Source organism: Cuculus canorus, chromosome 3 (genome assembly GCF_017976375.1).
Source record: "Cuculus canorus isolate bCucCan1 chromosome 3, bCucCan1.pri, whole genome shotgun sequence".
NCBI lineage: Eukaryota > Metazoa > Chordata > Aves > Cuculiformes > Cuculidae > Cuculus > Cuculus canorus.
The window spans coordinates 17222092-17241689 of record NC_071403.1 but is presented as its reverse complement, the minus strand read 5'-3'; the positions used below and the strand labels follow the sequence as shown (position 1 = coordinate 17241689).

At 37.8% G+C, this 19598-nt stretch overlaps 1 protein-coding gene across 3 annotated transcripts in view; it reads left to right on the top strand.

Moving 5' to 3' along the window:
* IMPG1 (interphotoreceptor matrix proteoglycan 1) overlaps positions 1-19598 on the top strand; it is a 60249-nt gene that overhangs the window by 5990 nt on the left and 34661 nt on the right. For all 3 annotated transcript variants that reach the window (XM_054061167.1, XM_054061166.1, XM_054061168.1), the window contains exons 2-7: positions 6509-6742; positions 11480-11646; positions 11851-11879; positions 14466-14533; positions 15577-15668; positions 18239-18385. In XM_054061167.1, the coding sequence (XP_053917142.1) occupies positions 6509-6742; positions 11480-11646; positions 11851-11879; positions 14466-14533; positions 15577-15668; positions 18239-18385 (737 nt within the window). The remainder of the gene's footprint in view (positions 1-6508; positions 6743-11479; positions 11647-11850; positions 11880-14465; positions 14534-15576; positions 15669-18238; positions 18386-19598) is intronic.

Sequence of the window (19598 nt, the reverse complement as noted above, 5' to 3'; positions counted from 1 at the left end):
ACATTTAAAGCATTTTCTCTCATCCTTTGATGTAAACCGTATCAGATAATAGGGCAATATTCCAGGCAGATTGCTTCCAAGATAGCCAGAGAAAAACTGATATATGTTTCATACATCAACATTAAAATAAATCAGGCTTCAAAGCAGTTTCTAGCCCAGCTTCTGGACCTTAACCAGACTGTTACAGGATTCAGGTGCTAGTAATGAAGCCATAGACTGCCTTTTATATTTTCCATGAATTCAAGCAACTGTGGTTAGTGAATAACAAGGAGGATTCTTCACTAGAATTTGCATTTATGTGTCTGAAAGAGATGATATATATTTCTGCCTTAGATGAGACACATGATTACAAGGAAAACAGGAGTTTCAGGTAGAAAGGAAATGTGTCAAAATCACATGTTGACTCACAAAGCTTTCAGTATGACAAATATTTGTGGTTGGTAGAGAATACATTTATTGTGAGCATGGGTTCATTGTTAGCCAGTATGTGACAACCATATCCACAAAAGCAGGAGAATCTTAACAGTGGCGTATTATATTTTCTGTTCTTATCTATCATAGGTAGATAATTCATCTTAGTTATCTTGCCATGAACTGTATAGCTACCATAAGTCAAAGATTTTAACAAATTATGTACTTAGAGAGGGAGAGAACAGTATGTTTATTATAAGACTTAAGATCAAATTTCATAAAATTTGTCTCAAATTATCTTCTCAGAGTTTTTTCTGAAGTTGGTTGATTTAATAATTATGATTCCCCACTTGGCATAGAAAATAATATAGATTTCCGTGAGTATCTGTGAGGAGGGAAACAGCCGAGAGATTATGATATCTAGTTTAGTTTCTCAGTACTACCAATTTACAGAGATTAAATTCTCCACACATTCTGAACACCACAGTGATCTTTTGTACTGAAATGTAAAGCAGGTTAAAGTGTTCTGCAACTGAACCATTATCTAATGCCACCCCCCCAGCCTGGAATGTGACATGATTAAAACAAAAAGGTTGGGTTTTTTTATAAAAATGTCAACATTTACTATTGTCACTCCTGTACCACATATTTCAAAGTCCTTTGGGATGTTCTTCTCCAGATTTTTTCAACGTATGTTCTGAGGTGTAGATTGTTTCACTGTAACCAGACATCTAATATTTTTAACATAAGGATAACAACAGGAACACAACACAAGTATTCATGTGAGCCTTGTCTTATTTAGTTACTCTGTTAAGAGTAACAGAATTCTTATTCTTCCATATTCCTGCCATATTCTTCATATTCCTGCCAAGAAGGAGGATTTATGAAAATCCACCACTTTCCTGAATTCTCAAGAAGGAAAATCCCTTGGTACAGATCTAATTTGAAGCAAGGACGTAGTCTTTAAATGGTTGAAAATGACAGAACTTACCTTTTAAGCAGGAGCCTAGAGCTCCTCTCCTGTGTAACAGAGAGCTTGAGCACAGCTTGTGAACATGTGCAGGTGACATTTTGTCATCCTGAATCCAAACAAGAGATACAGGAATCAGATGAATTTTGTTTTCAGCACGAAGTCCCCACTGCATAGCAGGGTCTAGCACCTCCCTGACATGTAAAGTGACGCTGAGCCTTGCCTAACACAGGGTACTAGTAGGTACTGTAGGTTAGAAGTCTCTGTAGTGCTGGGTACGTAGACATTTGCTTTGTGGTACCTGTGCAGGAAGTTTGTTAATGGACATCAGTCAACTGAACACAGTGTCTTCCAAACTGGAGGCTAGGACCTGCCCCCAAGCAAGAAGTACCAATTTCATCATTGTCAATAGTAATTTGCAGAAATTCAATTTAATTACTTTCAATAAAATGCCTTAGTCCTCTTCTTCTCTTTTAGGAACACAGGCACTCTTCTGTGGCCAGTGTTCATCTTCTTCTGAAGCTATGCATCAATGTCAGCTCCTTAGTTTTCAGTAAAACATCCCCACGGTAATGGATACTGCTTATTTACCCACATTTCACTGGTTAGTGCACCAAATCTGAAGGAGTGAGATCCAGACCGAGTTCTCTCAGCTACCCCAGTTAGCTCCCAGATAAGACCCACTACCCACCAGGATGCAACAGCTCTTGAGGCCGAGTCCCCTCAGCATTAGTCTCAAAGTTCTTTCACTGTGTGCACTAAAAAATATTTAAAGAATATGTTCAACTCAAAGATAACTAAAGCAAGATATATATAATCTTGTGTTTAAGCATACCAAGCTCTCAGAGGAAAGGCTAGAGGAGATTAAATATTATTATTAATGTTTCTAATATGGGCTTCCACGGTCTCAAGTTTTTAAAGTTGTGAGCCTTCACAGTTGTGAAAACAAGTCAGAGCTTCAGTGTGTGGTGAAACACTGCCAAAGCAGCCCTGAACATCAGCAAGAGTGCAAGGAAGGGGCCTTTTTCTCCACACCTGCATAGGAAAATAAGTGGTTGTTCCATGATTGTGTGGAACAACACAAGTATTCACATGCAGGATCTAGGCTACCTTTGATGATAAACCCATGCCATATTTTGGTCTGTCCCTGCTCATCTAAGCCACTTCAATGCAGTCAGAATCTTCCCATACAGCTGGGAGTGAAGCAATGTGAAGTAAGAAAATCGTAAAAAAGGAACATAAGGAGAGGACACGGCATGAGCACTCTGTCTGTCACTGGAAAGTGCCATTAGAAATTTGGAGTCCTCACTGCCTCCATGACACGAGGAGACTGATTCTAAACAAAGCATCTCAGATGTTACCTCTCTTTGTACTTTCCATGCGTTTGTTACTGGCTGAGTTACTAACATAGGGGGATCTCTATTTATGGGATCTTTGTTGAAATAACCCTCTTTGACAAGCTTTGCTCTCGTAATTTTTCAGCAGTTCTCCTTAAATAAGATTTGTTTTTTAATTAATAATTATTTTATTGTGGAGGCAACATGTCTTATTTATTTTCTAAGAACAATGTGGTTTTCCATACATGTCAAATATTGTGATGCTTTTAATGATGAACTATCCAGACTTCAAAAGTTTTGACCTGATGTCATCTGGAATTTTTCTGCAAAGATCTTTAGATACCATGTATTAAATTTTTCTCTTTGTATGCAATGAGATCTTATTTTTCTAAGGTCAAATCAAACTAAAATTTTACTCCCAAAAACATTCCTATATAGAGATTGCCTATGTGGCTGAAAAAAACCCAAAGCCACACCAAAACTGGAAGCCTCCCAAAACTCATATTATTAATAGCTAGAAAATAATAGAGCTGTATAGAAAAGCATTCAGTACAGTTATATAAAAGAGTTTTAAATACAAGCTTCTTGCTCCTGTGTTTATAAAAGCAAGTAAAAGAAAATTCTGCTAATCAATTTTATGAATGGCTTTAAACTCTTTTTCTAGAAACCTGTTAGACATATCTTTTAAAGCTTAAACTGAGACTGACCTTTGTGAAACATCAGAGGTAAATAAAAGAAGTCAAATTGGGCAGGGTAAATACTAAGTACATTAACCACATACGTGGTCTTAGACTAAAATTCTTTAGTTCAGAATTCCAAAGACACTGAGGAAAGCACAGATCTGAAGAATTATGAACAAGTAATATTTGTTCCAAACGACAGGCTTTTGTTCCCTTCACCTTCAGCAAATGTGAGGAAATAAGTAGTGGACTGTCATGTGGAGAAAGAGGTTGATACTTCCTTCAATTCAAATTGTGTTTTAATTTAGTGAAAATGTGATTTCAAGAACTGATGATAATAAAATTTACTCAAGTTAGGGAAATTTACTAACTGCAAGATACAAAAGGTATTAAAGCTATAACAGTTAAGCTTAAGTAAGCAACAGATCCCTCTCACAAAAAAAATGGAAATTCAAGGAAAAGAATGAAAAAAAGAAGCTTACACCTACCCTGAAGAGGCTGGCAGAACAGGGATAACTGGAACCATGTATCATACATTCACTTTCTCAGACTGAAAAGCCCAAATAGTGACCCTAACACAGAGGATCTGAAATCATTTTAACAATCATTTGAGAATAATCTCCGTTGTCAGTTTTATGAATAATATAATTGTTAATTCAAGTTAATGACTTCAAGATAAATCCTGTGAAGGAAGCAAATCCTTCAACAAAGACTGCTGTTCCGTACAAAAGCTATCAAAGAGCTTAGTGACAAAATCCTTGGCCCCAATTGGTCGGGTTGCCTGGACAGCTGGGCTATCGCTCTTAATATGGGTTGTAAATGGTAATAGACTTACAAACAGCTACTTTCCATGTAGGTTTTTGGTGTTTTCTTCCAGAGCATTTCAGGGATCTACTCTGAGATATCAATGGCATTCGATCTCCCACTCTCACCTTATATATTATTCAAATAATTCATTGTCTCAGCTGATCCAGTGATTGACCACTTATGGTTTCTACTGGACCCAGAGCAATGTTTTCACAGGGGAATTCCTTTTATGCACTTTATGAGCTAACATTACTGTGGAAATATTATTTCCATTTCATTTAACGACAAGAACTATATGACTGCATCATCACATGAAATTACCTTGAGACAATTAGACAGTTACAGGCCTACAGGTTCCTGCCTCTCACATGTTCTACAAAGCAATAACAATCACCCATTTTCTTCATTGTATAACTTTCCATATTTCATTCAATATTCATCATAAGCAAGCATTTTTTCCATATCAAAGTACCACCTACCTTGGAATATGTGTTTTTGTTGTGATTTCTACACAGTAAACATCGGATGTGTATTCTGAAGTTAAATAAGAACTGACGCATATATATACATACATACACAGTGAATTTTTTCCAATTCTTTACTTAAAGTACTATTCTTTTTGTAACAGTATGCTTTTCAATTATTTTTCTCTTATCATTTATCTGCCTACTTTTCTTTAAACCTTTAGTTAACACCATCCCAAATTGGCAAGATAATGTGTTTTTACCTTCCTTATTTTCTCTTGAATTGCTTAAGCACATTATAATTAGTGTTTGTTACATGCGGCATGACACTTCTTTTTCCAGCACACTGATAATTTTTTACTCCTAATTTTTTTTATAGTATTACTGAAATTGTTCCTTTTGAACTCTATTATTTCCTCTTATTCTTCTTTTATAATTGTTTTTAACCATTCTTCAAAGCAACTTTTTCAGTTGATTAGCCACTATTCAAGTAGACATGCTATCTGTCTTTCTTTTTATCCCTTATAGTTTTCCAATTATTTACAAATTTTATACTTTTCTTTCAAATCAGTTCTTTCAAAACATCTCTTATTCCATCTGCCTTTTTCTTTATTTTTCATCTATAAGGACTATCAAGGTTTTGAAAATGCAGCCAAAAAAAGGTATTTCCAAATTGATTTTAACAATGTATTAATATATAAACAAAATTTTGGAACATAATCTGAAAGGTACTAACTTCTCCCATCACACTACCTTGCAAAATGCTAAATTTTATCTCATTTAAATGTCTACCTTATATGTTATTTTTATCATTAACTCTTTTTTATATTAAATTTTGCTGCTATGTCATATAATACTGCATTAAAAATACTTAGGAAGTAGAACCAAGTAAGCCCTGAATGTAAAGATGGGAGTTCCTGTGCCTGTGGCTGCTTTGACACCCATTTTTCATAACTGAATATCTCCATAATAAAATTTAAGCCTAAGTCTTCTATTCCTGCTCACTGATTTCACTTTTTTCTACCTTAGCTGTTCCACCTCACCAGGAATAGTGAAAGATCCATTGAGATACAGTGCCAGAGCATATCATCCAGTGGCAAAGAAACATAATTGTAGTCTGTTCTGATTAATACTTCAGTTTATGTGAGGGAAGGTTAGAGGAATGCATTGTGGAGTAAAAGAAGGAGACTGAAAACAACACTTTTTTTTCCTCAAAGACAATCAAACTACTCTTCGGCTTTTGAAAGCATTTCAGGGTCCAATTCCTGGGCTGGGTTCAAAGCAATGAACCTGATGTGAAGCGAGATGTGTCTTGAAGTCCAAAGGGAAAATAAGAATATATTAAAAGGTTATAGATTTAAGGTACAAATATTTCTCATTTTACTAATCTGCTAACACAGATACTGTAAGCTGATACAGGTCTGCTTCACCGCCCCCAGGTTCCAGACTGTTACTTATCACTGTACTGTATCCCTATAGGCTGATGTGCTCACTAATGAGATGCTGTAGCACGAAGTTCAAGCACTTAAGTGTCCTTCATGTATCTAACTCAAAGTCATTTTTGAAAACAAGATTTAGGGCTTCTGAAATGTTTACCCTGTGGGCTCTGGGGTCAAATGCTGAGACACAAGGAAACTAGTTACAAGGGCTCTTGAGTCCCAGTTCCCACATGTAATCACAGGATGTTTCTCCTCAGTACAGTAATTCAGCCAAGGCATTGACACCAATATAATGTGACAGAAAACTCTCAGGTTCGTGGCCATTTTCCAGACATGAATTGGACACCTTCTGGCCACACTATGTGTGTTTATGTACATGCTTACTTTTTATCTTTTCCAGAAATCCCTAATAAAACAAACCGTAGTGAAGCCAAACAACTTGCAGAAGCCTCAGGGTCAGACAAAACAGAAAGAACAACAAAGAGGTCCAGAGTATCAACCATAAGGAGGATATTTGACATGGCAAAGCACCGAACGAAGAGGTCATCCTTTTTCTCAACTGGTGTGAAAGTTTGCCCACAAGAATCAGTGAAGCAGATTTTAGCCAGTCACCAAGCTTACTACAGATTAAGAGGTAAGATATTGATTGTAGCGTGTACTTCCTCCTTGAAAGGATTTCTTTTAATTGAGGAAACACCAAAATTTCCAGAATCTTGTTCTTTAGCTCTAAGTACTGTAGGTGATATTTGCTTTATGGTTTATTTTTACATAGATAATCAGTTGTTACATGTACATCAGCATGGTTCAAGACAGATAGTTACCTGAAGAAAAATAAAATGTCATCAAAGAACTAAAAAACTCAGTACAATTGCATAGTCTTCTGGCATGTCAGAATGTGAAGATCAACTTATGCTTGCTCTACTGCATAAAGATGTATCACCTTTCTCAAAAGTGCAAAAGGGAGCATCATTGCTACTCAGAATTAATCCCACCAGCTCAAGACAAGTAATGAAACTGTTCATCAGCCATTGCACGAATATGTTGGTGCATCTGTAGTTGTAATAGTGTCAGTATGCTACAAACACTGAGATAATTGCCAACAGTTCACACAAAGACAGTAGTCTTTTTTAAATAGCCTAGAATGTTTTTTTCTGCCCTTCCCCAATTAGTATCTTCCTTTCCTGTCCTTTCTTTTCCTCTCCTGACCACAGAGAGTTTAGAGTCACCACTCCAATTTTAGTTCCCTAGAGCACACAGTGCAAATAGACCTCTAGTTTTTTTTATTCCATTTCTTCTTCCATCTATCTGTCTTAGCCTTTTATTCTGTGGCTGTTCCAATTTTTGTTAGAAAAATGCGTATTTTTGTGCTAGAGCTAGATAGTCCAAAGCTAGTTCTAAAACCTGGAACTTCTGGGACACAAGTAACTAAGGCAACATCTACTCTCTAAATCAGCTTTGAGTATCTGTTCATCCTTTATATTGGTCTCCAACCATTGACATACATGTATGTAACTTGGCTGCTCCTCAGCTCTCTTTCAGGGAACTATCCAATTCCTTCTAAAATGAAACCTGGATGTAGAGCTGCAAAAAATTTTACTTTAGCAGCCTGTTGATACAGGAAGTGTGGGCAAACTACACTGATATCAGTAGCCATTTCTATAGGTACAAACATATTTGGTATCTATTGTGGGACTGAATTTGAATTCATTTGACATTAGACAGAATTCTGAAATGTGGTGAAGAGGTTGATCAAACAAAACCTTTCTTCAATACTAATTAATCCTGAAAGTACTCAAAGCTCGCTAGTCATATTCCTGACTGGGCTTCAAACAAGCTCTCCTGGGAAAGGCTGGTATCACTGACCTGAACCCAAAGAACTGCAACTGCGACAATTTTGTTCAAAAATTGATGGTGACAACACTACCACCTTTTTGGAGAGCAGCACGTCCGCTGGGATATTGGGCTCTATAAGTCTGGTAGTGCAAACAGGTTTAAACTTACACTCTTTATATAGTGTCCTATACTCTCAAAATTCTCTGAGTAGGTGTCATCCAGCTGTTCAACTGCAGCAGGAGTATTTCCCAATATGTAAGCAAGAGAACAGATGACTGCAGCTGAATAATTTGCATGCTGATTCAGAAAAAGGTATTTCTACTCCTTTGAGTCGTTACACATTTTCCATTACAGTGTCCTTGGTTAAAACCTAAAAAAACCCTTTCCTTCAAGGAAAGGTCTGAACCCAAGACTTCAGCCCTCCCTGCTGGGCATGCTGATTTACCTGATGAAAGTGATAAATGGAAAAAAAAGGTAGAACTTAAAATGCAATGATGCGTTACCCTTGAAGCTGTAACCACAGTACAAGCCTTCATAAAGCAATAATCTGGTAGCCACATTGGGGTCTTACAGCCTGTGTCTATCTGTGGGACAATCTTGCTTTCATTTTACTTTGTAGACATACTTTTAGGTCCATTCTTTTCCTTATGTAAAATCCAGGAGATCACGTCCACTCCTCCAAGTTCCATGACACATTTAGAAGTGCAAGAGTAGAGTAGACAATATCTGTTTAAAAGGGAATTTTAGTATTTCCTAAGAAAAGTTACACTTTTTTTTTTTAAATATATATATTCTATGCTTTCAGGAATGAGCACACAACACAAAGCAGCTCAGATATGGGAACTCAGACAGTTGTTATTGGATATCCTGAGCCTACCAAGACCCTATACCATCTCTGAAATAACACACCACAGCTTAAGTTACAGATCATTCCCGAGTTATTATTGAGGTGTCCTAAGACAGCTAGGTGAGTACATCCCTACCACAGCTAGAGAATCTGATTGCACTAATTGCAGAGACACCAGTATTTTAGATAATGCAGGTAATTATCTCACTCCAAGACAAAGCAGGTACCAAATACTGAAAACAAATGCCCCATCTCACAGTAATGAGCTTTGTAAAGTGGTAAAGGCAACAGCTTTTAAATTTCTCCCAAGTTTTTGTTAAAACGTTTTCCTTATACCTTTGAAAATCCCCTCCTATAAAAGCATTTACCTTTAAACAACATTTTGAAGAAGTGAGTTCCTTCATCTTGATGAGTACGCATATTTTCACAAAGCAAAAAATACAGCTTTGTTGACTCTAACAATACCAGAGGAGGAGCGGCTGAGAGAGCTGGGGTTGTTTAGCCTGGAGAAGAGGAGGCTGAGGGAAGACCTTATTACTCTCTACCACTACCTGAAAGGAGGTTGTGGAGAGGAGGGAGCTGGCCTCTTCTCCCAAGTGACAGAGGACAGGACACGAGGGAATGGCCTGAAGCTCCGCCAGGGGAGGTTCAGGTTGGATATCAGAAAAAAATTCTTCACAGAAAGAGTCATTGGGCACTGGCAGAGGCTGCCCAGGGAGGTGATCGAGTCGCCTTCCCTGGAAGTGTTTAAGGAACGGGTGGATGAAGTGCTTAGGAACATGGTTTAGAGAATGTTAGGAATGGTTGGACTCGATGATCCAGTGGGTCCTTTCCAACCTTGTGATTCTGTGAATTAACAAGTAGTGACAGAGGCAGTAACTCTTTAACTGGAGAGTATATTGAAAGGCGAGATAAACTGAGCTGATTTTATTCTAGCAGCCACTGAGCCCTGTTGGTTATCCTACACAACTGAGTTCAAGGCCTCTGCAGAGAACAACCTGCGTAATTGGGCATTTCTACAGCCAAGCAGGAATGTCCACACAGAACAGCATTTCCTTGCTGGCTTTGTGCTAGCCTGAGCATCATTTTGGATCACTCAGTGATTTTTCATATGACCCAGCTATAGCCAGGATTTATGCTATGTTTATAATTTGAGGCTATACAAAGCGAGTTAAATGAAACCCAAATATTATGGATGTGGGGAGAAGCTGGTATCTGAACAGATGTACAAAGACTTCTTAGTATAATGTGATAGGCAGTAGCTGTCAGAGGGGGCAACAGTTTATCCTCCTGAATCTTTTAAAATTAGAACTAGTTTCAACTTACAAAAAAGAGGACACTTCAGCAAGATGTTAAAGTAGACCCTCTAAAGCACCTCTGAGCAGTTATTTTATAAACAAGGGCTGCCGCTAATGCCTTTCCCCCCATTCCTCATGTACCAGTGCATGTCATGATCCTCACCTGTTGTGCTAGAGAGAAAGGTCTTTGCAGCAGGAACTTATCTTTTACGAGCTTTCCCTGAAGTGCCTGAAAGGGTTCTGACTGCTAGAAAATAGATCAAAACACTGGACACCAAGCCTAAATATGCATTTCATTATATTTTGTAATATACTACTGCTGAACTTCACAGCTTTCTTCCATAAAGAGCGAGCCAACAGATGGGGTTGGACTAGATCTTCATAGGTCCCTTCCAACCCCTACAATTCCTTGATACGTGTCCATTATTATATTATGTTTTATGTAATCTCATGTAATTAAGTCAGTTTGCATCCAGTAAATTAATCTCCCCTGTGGTCTTATTCTCTTTATGTTCATTTTCATTTCCTCAAATGATGCAGAACACTGCTGTTCTCTCTGCAGCCACAGTAGTTGTTAATCTTGTTTGATGTAACCTGGCATTTAACTGAATGATTCATCATCATGAAGGAGATATTCAACATTGAAAAAATGACTGTGTACAGCTGTGTGAAGATGAAGGAAAGAACATTCTTTCCAGAGGAATTTTACCTATACTAAGCCATTCATTTTTTTTCCAGATGTGTTTAAAGAAACATCAAAGCACGTGCCTGTTGCAGAATGTCCTTAAGGCTTTGAAAAGACTAATTACATTGAAAATTTGGAGTATAATCAAATTGCTTTCACCTGCTGCATTTTAAAAATATTTTTGCCATTAAAATATTTTGTTACAAGTGTGTGGAATACCAAAATCTTAAATATGTTTTGTTTAGCTTATTCTATGCATAATTTTAACCATACAAATGCACAAAACCTTTGTATGTAGTTAAAATTATGATTGTTCAAGTATGATGACAGCCAGCTTGGTGTTTTCCCTACCTCCCTATTTGCTCTCACTAGAACACCCAGTTATGCATCTTTGTATGTGTGTACCTTTGAGGTGAAGGAAGTGTGCTTGCGTTTGCTCCTTATTCATGACGATGATGTCAGGCCAAATTAATCTCTCTTTGAAAATGAGGGAAATAAAAAAATCCTCAATTCAAAGGCAGCTGATCCTTCAGCAAAAAAGACAAATGACTGTCAACTCAAAAATACCTAAAAATCTAGAAATGCCTAGAAGCTGGATTTCTTTACTAAATACGGTAAAATGTGTAAATCCCAAATCGCTTTAAAAAGGCTTTCAAGTTTACCTTCTGGTACAAAGCATCCATCCCCCGCCCCTTTCTTCTTACTCAGTCTGCCAGGAAGCTGTGTGGGAAGCCTTTCGTATTTTTCTGGATCGGATTCCTGATACTTCTGAATATCAGAACTGGGTTACTGCCTGCCAGAGGGAAACCTTCTGTATATTCGACATTGGCAAAAACTTCAGCAATTCCCAAGAGCACCTGGAAATAATCCAGCGGGTAAGGATTACTGACATTTGTTTATAAACTGGGGGAGACCAGTGCCTCCCTATCTGCTTATATAAGGACAAATTATTGCTCAGGAAGCGGAGGGGGCAAGCGTTAGAAAGAAAACATAAAAGTACAGTAAATGAAAGAGCTAACAGAGCTCAATGGTTGGATACACCCACTAGTAAAATGCTGTTTTTCTCAATCTTTTTGCAGCGAGTAAAACATAGAACCTTCCAGGAAAGGTAAGTAGCACAAGTAGAACCTTGCCACTTGATGTTACTGCCTTTCTTGAAAAAAGATATGTGTAGATGTGTGTGGATGTGAACAGATACACAGATAGCACTGTGGTGTATATGGTGTGTGCTGTGAGATGTGTATACTGTATGTATCGTAGTACACAGTAATCGAATCACAAATAATTAAGGTGGCCAAATGTCCAAGTTTTCTGTTCACTTTGAGAAACCACAGAATGTCATCTTAAACTAATGTGAGCATGAAACCTTGACAGAGCCACAGCTTCACATTATTCTAGTGTTGATTGGGTGTGTGACAAAAGATTAATCACAATTGCTGTAATTCTCTAAAGGAAAGTCAGAGAGATGAACAAAAGTTTTACAGGGAGGTTACATTAAACAATAAATCAAAAACTCTATGCTTTCTACCTTAGCTTTCCCCTGTATTTTTACACATCATGATGGTGTTAATTAAAGTGATGTTTTATTCCATAAACTCTCGGGGGAAAAAGTATGCTCCTGGCAATGCTCAGAAGTCTGAGAACAGCAGGATTAAAGTTAACAATACTGAACTCTGTCTCTCTGCATATAATTACTACAGCACAACCAGACAAATCATTGTCCACAGTGTCTCTGATTAATGACTTTATTCTTCAAATTTTCTTAGATTTTCAGGTGTAGCAAATAATCTTTTCCATTCATGATCACAGGGTTCTTAGGCATCTTTATTCATTATGACACAGGAGCTTTGATTGTTCCACATTTCAGAAATATATTTTTAATAATGTAGAGCCTAATTAAACTCCTCTGGAAGTCCAAAGGGAGGGCTTTTCACTCAGTCTAGTGCAAACAGCACCAGCAAGGCAATAAGTGAAGTGACTGATCTCAGAGTTCTCATGCTCTTTGTGAACAGAATGTTTTCCTCAGACATAATTCAAAAGGTGAAGTAAATTTTATGAAGTTACTCATAGTTTAACTGGAAACAAAGGCATCTGTGATTATGCATTGTTAGACTTCATCGTTACCACCATGTTGTGAATATTTTGTGTCTTCTGCAGATGCCGTGTAGATATCAGTCTCCAGTTAATGACACAACACATAATTAATTAGCATTGTGAAAACAGTACAAATAATACTTAAGTTCTCACCACACAAGATATACAGAGGATGTGGTAAAACAGAGGATGTGGTTGATCATATTCTTTTACATCTAGGTTGGTCTTGTATAGAAATGCAGCACAGCTCTATTTTCTGTCTATGCTATAAGCTTTGTGTTGTCTCAGTTAACACCTCACTACACATTTGCAGTGCCCTTAGTTTGTTCACTTATATTAGTTTTCACAAACACTCCACCTGTGTGCAATGCCTTAATAACAGCTATTTCTATAGGAATTTTGAGGAATTATATCCTCATTTATTTCAATTTTTGGGCTTTTTATTTTGTGTTGTGTTTTTTTCCACATTGTAATTAGAACCCAAAACAACTGCAATTGTTCACTCCTCAATTTCAGGAAAGAAATATCTCAAAATGTCAGATAGAAGATTCTTATTTAAGAATTTAAACGTTTCCAAAATCTACAAAAGAATAGAAACTTGGTTTTAGAGCAGAAATTACTCTACAGCCTTAACTGCAAGAATCTTTAACCCATCTATTATAAAATGTACTTCTGTATACATAACACTTCTGATTTTCACTCAAGCAAACATTCTCCATTACAGAATTTCTTCATCAGCACATGACTGTAAAACTTACAACAGAAAATAATAGCAACAACACCAAAATAAATCCTGGGACGCAAGGCAGACAATCTGTACCTCACACTCACCATATTCTTACTTGAGTTTCTAGCTGTCTGCCAGGGGGACCATTAACCCATCAATATTACATCCAGATCCAAACAAACTTTCCTAAAATTCATAATAATCCTGATCTGATTTAAAACTATTGTTAGTTGGAAGCATCCTTATGATGTTATAGTGCAGGCTGACAGCAGAACAGTAAGTCCACCTATCTTCTTTTTGTACCAAACCATGAAACACCCTCGGAACCACGAAATATCCATTAGCTTTAAAATTAAAAGCCCAAAACCCTCACTGAGCTATCTCAATAGGATGAGATATAAAAAAGGAGACAGCAGTTGGTTTCGATACTGTGCAAGAAGTCTTGCTTCCATTTCAATCAGTGATCAACTTTCATAGACTTCAAAGAGAGGAAAAACAGACCCCGTGCACTGATTTAATCTCTGTGATCTCACCTTTCTGCTTGTTCAGAGAAAACCAGTCATGAAACCTTATGAGCAGACCCCTGCGAGGACTGGTAGTCTTTGGTGGAGGAATATATCAAATCAGTATTTTTGTTCATTTTAAGAGCACATACCAGACTGAAGGAGAGGAAACATATAAACTATTGAATACAAAATATAGTCTGCTGATCCATTGCCTGTTTACCAGCTTGTCAAACGCTCTGTTAGAAATAACTTCTCTCATTTGAAGTATACTTAATATAGGGGTAATTTCTTCCTTTTTTTTTGCACCTTTGCCATTGCCAGTACAGCATACTGACCATTAAAACACTCATTTCTATTTGGTTGATAGGAAAGATGAAATATCCACAGAGAAAACAGGTGGCAAAAAGCTGGAAGACATTTCCTCCATTTCTACAGGTAAAATCAAATCAGTTTGCTGTGCATTTGTCCATTAAATAGAACTGTTAAAAACAGTGATTCATAGATCTTAGAAGTCTGTAATTTACTGAATGAAGTAAAAGCATGAGAATTTTCATGAAATACAACGAAAGTGCTTTAGGAAAATAATCTATGAGAAGCATTTTTTTATTTCTTTAAAGCATGTCTGCTACTCAAATATAGAACTCCAGGTTTGTTTCAGTTTTTAAATGCATGTTTTCCTAGTTTCAGGAGAGTAGAGATTAGAGTGAATTTTGCTTTAGTTATTAAACAACATTTAGAGTGTCTTCCATTGCATTTTCTTAGCCAAAATAAGCAAGAAGATGAAAATAAAGAAAAACTTTAATCAGAAAGTTACAGTGATGCCAAGACATTCATTTGAGCAGATTACTCCAATTAGACCTACAAATGCTCTTGTGCGGCAGAGTTCTTTAAAATAATGTTAGAAATTAATGCTGTGATAAAAATCTGTAATTATGAGCATTTTGGTTCAAGGAGGAAACACCCTGCACACATATTTTCATGAGGGTCAAATATGACAGAATTTTATTGATAGGAACTTCCAGCATGGTAATTTTGCCTCTAGCTGGAAAACTCTATCAAAATCTCCTGTTACATTAAATTAACCCCTAAAGAAAGTTTGCTACCATAGAGACAAAGGTCTCAATTGACAAAAATCAAGCTTAGGTATTTGGTGACACATAATGCAGTATAAGAAGAAACGATCAAATATTATTCTAAACTTCATACGGTCTGATTGATTCATGGTTGGTGCCATTTTTGCCTCTAATGCTACTGACGTTTTGACCTGGATAAAAAGGTCATCTATTGCATAAAAAGTAGCAGCTTTACTGATGCTATAAGCCATGATCACCTTTCACTGACATGGGCTTGTGCTTAAACACACCCTCCACAAGGAAATCTTCTCCAGTGAGCTGGCACCTGACCAACACAGAAAGGGCAAGATTTTTTTATGTGCACACCTATTCTTTCCTGATTTTACTTTCATTCCCCTCCCCCAGGCTCTCCTGGCACATCCCTCTCTCCATATGTACCAGTACCTAATGGCACATTGCTCAATGAAATTGTTAACGACACGAAGACTCCTGCAAAGGTAAGGGAAATCTATTTTCACTACTCTACTTTTTCACTCACATCTTCTTTTTGAGCTCAGCTAGCAGAAAAGAGAGGGAAGCTTTATAAACACTTCGTGTTTATAAACCATGAGCGCTTCCCTCTATTACTGATAGTGGGATTGAAGAGTTTTATTAACATGTGTTCTGTAGTGGAATAGCACATGATATTTCTTGCATACGCACTAGAAAGTACGAAAATACGGCAACCAGCTTTTAGGCAGAGTCTTTGTTCTCTTAATGAGAGGTCTGTTGTCTATTTTGCACTATTTTGTAACCTTCTGCATTAAGTAATGTAAAAATGCATACCTTCTGAGCTTTCCACAACACGGGGGCAGGTCTGGTCCTTCTTGCTTCTTCTCTGCCAGCCAGCTGTCAAACAGGGAATGTGTGCTGATGCCTCCTCCGAGCAGCCGTGCAGCTTCACGCATGGAGCTGCTCCCTTCACTGCAGGACTACAGCAGCTGCCATGACCCACAGGTTATGGCTGAGACAGCAGTTGGAGTGTTAGGAGGGGCTGTTTATTCCCACTCGTCTGCTGCACCTGGGGGTGGGAGGCTGCTCTGGTCTCAGCACAGCTGCATGGCTTCAGGGAACCGTCAGGAATCTCCATCTGGAGAGAGACCAAAACCTCACCAGGGCCTGAGGGTCCAGGGTGGACTCTGCTGCTGAGGAGCCTCAGGTGAGAGTCAGGCTCTTGTCTTTCCCCTCTGGTTTGCTTTGAGATTCTTTTCAAGTTCTAAAAGGTTTGCCCTTCCGGAGCAGCTCCTGGAAAAGCTGGTTTGGATTTTTTTGTGCAAACTGGCTGCAGGAAGACACCCATGCCGCCTCCTCCTCACCTAGGTGAGCTCAAGGTCTCAATGCTGAGGCCACCAAGAATTCAAGGGCAGAAATGCTGGTGAAAGCTTCACCCATCACACCCCTGACAAATTGCCACCAGTCTCCACCCTGCCCCTGCAAGCTTCTCAGCTCTGGCACAGGAATTGCACGAGAGTGATCCTAAATAAATGCTGTTTTACTGTCCAAAATTATTACACCCTGAGGGGCTAAGAAAGCAAAATAATCTTAATATTCTCAGCTGTGTATTACCTACCTGCATGGTAGCCGTTGGAGTAAAAGAGCAGATAGAATACGGGGAAAAATATTTTTAAAATTGTTTATTTGTGATGTTTTAGATGTACTGGGAGACTGGCATTATCCAGTTCTTCCATGTTATATGTCTCCTCATTCTTTTTCTATCTAGTCCTTTGTGACAAGCTGCCTAAAGGCTGGTTCCTCACATGTCATAGGGCAGCTATTTAGAAACTGTGTATTCCTTAATCTTCTGTTCATATGATAGAACATTACAGGATGTTCTTTAACTGAGGAGCCACATTTTTATATGCAACACAAAACATATGTTTCTCTAAAATTAATGCATCCTAAGGAATGACTTAGCAGAGCAGTTACGCAGAATTGATGGGTGCAGAAAGTGTTCCCTCCTGTTTCACTAATTCTATATTATATAACCATCTTCTTTTCTCTTATCCACTGACACACCATAATTCCATGTATTTATTGTACTGCTTCTTCTTGGAAGCTACCAATATCTAAGTATTATGTATGGGACAGGTGTCTCTAGCAGCCAACCCACCTGGCAGAAAGAGTGTAAACCTCTCTGGGATTCAGGCTGATGGGCTTGCTCTTTTGGGCCAATTTCCTCTCAATCGTTATCTTGCTCTTGTTGTGATTGTTTGTTTATCTACATTATAAAAGCCTGTCTGAGAGTAGAATTTTCCTTGAGCAAATAAAAATATAAAAAAAAGTGTTTAAAGGATACAGAATATGTAAGTACTGCTAATAAGTAGACTAGTTTCCACACACACACACACACAAAAGAGACTGTGCCTGTAACTCTTTTTGTTTAAAAAATTAAGAAAATGAGCTGTGATGACCAGAACAGTTCTCTTCTGAACCGATACAGAGCTGTATATGATGCTGTAAACATTCAAAGCAATGCCACAGATCATTTTCTGAAAGGCTGTTGAGGAACTCCATCGTTTTTTCCTTTCAAATCTTCTAATGACAAAAAAATGGATTCCTTTGAGCACTGACTTAATCTCTGGGAAGAGGGAGACAGGTCTGGTGAACAGGGTAGGTGTTCAAGCACAGTGATGTTATTAACTAAAACCTGCTTCACAGACAAAGCCTTGTGGGCTCACACACACCAGCGTTTTCCGACTGAGGGTGAGAAAACATCTGTATTTGAACACATGTACATTTGTGCTGAGCGAGGCAATCAATCTGAGCTTTGTCTCTCTGTGACAGGTTAGAACATGTTCTATAACCAGCTCTTTGTCTCTCCTCTTCTCAGTCCCTGAACTATAGGATTAGTCTCAGGTTTTTTTGTATCGGGATTCATAAATCTGCAATGCATATGTTGTATATGATTCAGAAAGTTCTTTTGGGGATGGGCTTAAAAGGGAACCCTCTTACATACTAAATACTGAAATGTGGGGAAAAAATCATTTGGTATAGTTTCTCCCTTTTTTTCCCCCCTCTTCTTTTCCAGGAGCTGGGAACAAATACAGTCCCAGAACTGCCAGTGGAGCAAATGGTAGAATTCAGTGTCACTCTCACTGATCAGGAGTACACAGCCGAACTTAGTGATCCCAACTCCCCACAGTACCGACAATTAGCTGCCAAATTTCAGCTACAGGTAAGGAGGCTGAATGAACACCAAAATGTTGGCTTTGTAACTTGGCTGACATTCATACTATGAAACTATAATACCTTCACCATGAAACAGAATTAGAATGCCCTCATTTGAAATAGATAATTCCCATTGTGTCAATACCTTCAGTTTTCCTTCCTATATAGTCAGCTTTTTGCCTGCTTTAGGCCATCTGTTCAGCCACTGAGCTAACAAGCCAACATCTTTGTCAGCAGTAGGTTCTCAGATAACTGATGAATAGAGTAACTTTAGGAATATCATTCTGGCTTAATCAGGAATTCATGGACAGTACTTACTTGTAATTTAATTTCTACAATAAATGAAATAAGAAATGTAATATAAATTTTAAAAGTAATTAGCCACTATTGTCTGAACTATTCTTCAAATTACTTCATTCATTTTGTTGAACATTACCATAGTTTCTGTAAGAACTGGGACATCTGTGGTGTTTTCATATAGTTAATAACATTAACTGAATGTTCAGCTATCAGTTTAACAGACAGCAGTTAATGACTTGTGGTTCCCAAAAGGTTTTCTTAGTAAAATTAACTAAAGCTTCTCATCAATTTTACAAGCGTTCCTAAGTACAAGCTGTTTCACTGTCCTGGTTAAGTTTCAGGTATGCACAGAAAAATGGTGCAGGATGTTCTGGCAGAGCTGATAAAAAGTGGCTTTTCTGGACATTTCCAGTACTATCCTCAAATGGAACTGCCTGCAGTCATTGTTTACTGCACATATGATGCTATTCAGCAATCTGATTTTTAAGTTATTTCTTAGATTTCATTAATTGGACAGTGAAAATTGCAGTTTCTTGATTGTTAAATTATTTTCCATTTCCATGAAATTTTATCTGTTCTGTTCAAGGAGTCCAAAGATGTTCTTGACATGCAATATTGAATAGATAAAGATTTGCAGTCAAGTACCATGAAATACACCTGACATGCTTTCCACCACAGATAGGTCATGAAGGAGGCAGAGGGCAATCTTGATACAAGACAGTTTTACAATTGCAGTCAAAGTGTGAGAGTGAGGAAGCTGGTTCAGAATGAAAAACTCGTCCAGCTACATGAGCTGCCGCACAAATTCCAAGGCAGTTCTAATCTCAGTTTCTGATTCATTCCAGGATTTGGCAAGAAGGAAGAGTTACAGTAAACATCATAGTGCAAATGTTCAGAAGTACATCTGTACGCCAGAACAG